This window comes from Hydra vulgaris, chromosome 10 (genome assembly GCF_038396675.1).
Source record: "Hydra vulgaris chromosome 10, alternate assembly HydraT2T_AEP".
NCBI classification, from domain to species: domain Eukaryota; kingdom Metazoa; phylum Cnidaria; class Hydrozoa; order Anthoathecata; family Hydridae; genus Hydra; species Hydra vulgaris.
The window spans coordinates 52617501-52620008 of NC_088929.1; the positions used below are offsets into that span (position 1 = coordinate 52617501).

The 2508-nt window shown below is 25.5% G+C and overlaps 1 protein-coding gene across 1 annotated transcript in view; it reads left to right on the plus strand.

Moving 5' to 3' along the window:
• LOC136086466 (uncharacterized) overlaps positions 1-2215 on the plus strand; it is a 3153-nt gene extending 938 nt beyond the window's left edge. The window contains exon 1 of the mRNA XM_065808763.1: positions 1-2215. This exon is cut by the window's left edge and continues 938 nt beyond it. Within this exon, the coding sequence (XP_065664835.1) occupies positions 1-2215 (2215 nt within the window).
• The last annotated feature ends 293 nt before the right edge of the window (positions 2216-2508 follow it).

The following is a 2508-nucleotide window of genomic DNA, read 5'->3' on the forward strand; positions in this document are numbered from 1 at the left end:
TACATTTGAGTTAAACAAAATAAAAGATCATATGGATGACGGAAAGCATTTTGTTTTTCATTTTATCTATATGTTTCGTACTAATGGAAAAAGAATTTCGAAAACCTTTTGTCATAAAACAACACAAATTCGAAAATTATTAGCATCTAAAGGTTTGTTTGAACAAGCAATTGAAATATTAAAAACTATTCAAAGTTTTAATATAGAAACTTACGGTGAATTTAATAATTTTACACTTGATACAAAAAATAATATTGCACTCTGTTTGAGCGATATGGGAAAATATAACAAAGCTTTAGAAATTTATAATTCTGTTTATAAAATACAAACTGAAATTTTAAGTATCAACCATTCAGATATATTGAAAACAAAACATAACATCGCATATTGTTTGCGCAGTATGGGAAAATATAACGAAGCTTTAGAAATTTATTATTCTGTTGTTAAAATACAAAATGAAATATTAGGTATGAACCATACAGATACATTGAAAACTAAAAATGAAGTTGCAGTTTGTTTACATAAAATGGGACAATATAGCAAAGCTTTAGATATATACCGTTTTGCTGATAAAATATCAACTGATGTTTTTGGTATCAACCATTCAAATACAATTGAAACGAAACACAACATCGCAAGGACTTTGTCCCGTATGGGAAAACATAAGGAAGCCTTAGAAATTTATAATTCTGTTGATAAAATAAAAACTGAATTTTTCGGTATAAACCATCCAAGTACAATGAGAACAAAAAATAATATTGCAATTTGTTTATACAATATGGGGAAATATAACAAAGCTTTAGAAATTTATTATTCTGTTGATAAAATAAAAACTGAAATTTTAGGTATCGACCATTTAAGTACAATTACAACAAAACATAATATTGCACTCTGTTTGAACGATATGGGAAAATTTAACGAAGCTATAGAAATTTATAATTTTGTTGATAAAATAAAAACTGATGTTTTAGGTATCAACCATCCAAGTACAATGACAACAAAAAATGGTATTGCAGTTTGTTTACATAATATGGGAAAATATAACAAAGCTTTAGAAATTTATTATTCCGTTGACAAAATAAAAACTGAATTTTTAGGTATCAACCATTCAAGTACAATGACAACAAAACATAATATTGCATATTGTTTGAACGATATGGGAAAATATAACCAAGCAATAGAAATTTATAATTTTGTTGATAAAATAAAAACTGAAGTTTTAGGTATCAACCATCCAAGTACAATGACAACAAAAAATGGTATTGCAGTTTGTTTACATAATATGGGAAAATATAACAAAGCTTTAGAAATTTATTATTTTGTTGACAAAATAAAAACTGAACTTTTAGGTATCAACCATCCAAGTACATTGACAACAAAATATAATATTGCAAACTGTTTAAGCGATATGGGAAAATACAATGAAGCTTTAAAAATTTATAATTCTGTTGATAAAATACAAAGTGAAACTTTAGGAATCAACCATCCAGATACAATGAAAACAAAAAATGGTATTGCAGTTTGTTTACATAATATGGGAAAACATAACAAAGCTTTAGAAATTTATTATTCTGTTGACAAAATAAAAACTGAATTTTTAGGTATCAACCATCCAAGTACATTGACAACAAAATATAATATTGCAAACTGTTTGAGCGACATGGGAAAATATAATGAAGCTTTAAAAATTTATAATTCTGTCGATAAAATACAAACTGAAACTTTAGGAATTAACCATCCAGATACAATGAAAACAAAAAATGGTATTGCAAACTGCTTAGGCGATATGGGAAAATATAAAGAAGCTTTACAAATTTATTACTCTGTTGTTAAATTACAAACTGAAATTATAGGTATCAACCATCCAAGTACAATGGCAACAAAATATAATATTGCAAACTCTTTGAGCGATATGGGAAATCATACTGAAGCTTTATACATTTATAATTCTATTGATAAAATACAAACTGAAATTCTAGGTATCAACCATCCAGATACAATAAAAACAAAAAATGGTATTGCAGTTTGTTTATGTAATACAGAAAATTATAACAAAGCTTTAGAAATTTATCATTCTGTTGATAAAATTACAGCCAAAAATTTAGGCATCAACCATTCATATACAATGACAACAAAACATAACACTGCATCTTGTTTATGCAGGATGGAAAAAATGAGGCTTTACAAATTTTTTATTCTGTTGATAAAACACTAATTGAAGTTTAAGTAACAACCATCCAAGTTCAATGACAGCAAAATATAATATCGCAAACTGTTTGGAGAAATTAAAAACGAAGCTAATATGTTGATTTTTTTATTTGAATATTTTTTAGTTTTAATATATTCACAGTGTATCTGTTAATAAAGTATAATTAAAGAAGGTTTTTCTTCAAAAGTTTGATCACTCTATTTATTTATTTAAGAAATAAAATCTTTAATTTTATTTATTAGCGTTTTAAACAAGAAAAATAAAATTTGTTAACTTTATAATTAAAAACTATAAGTTAC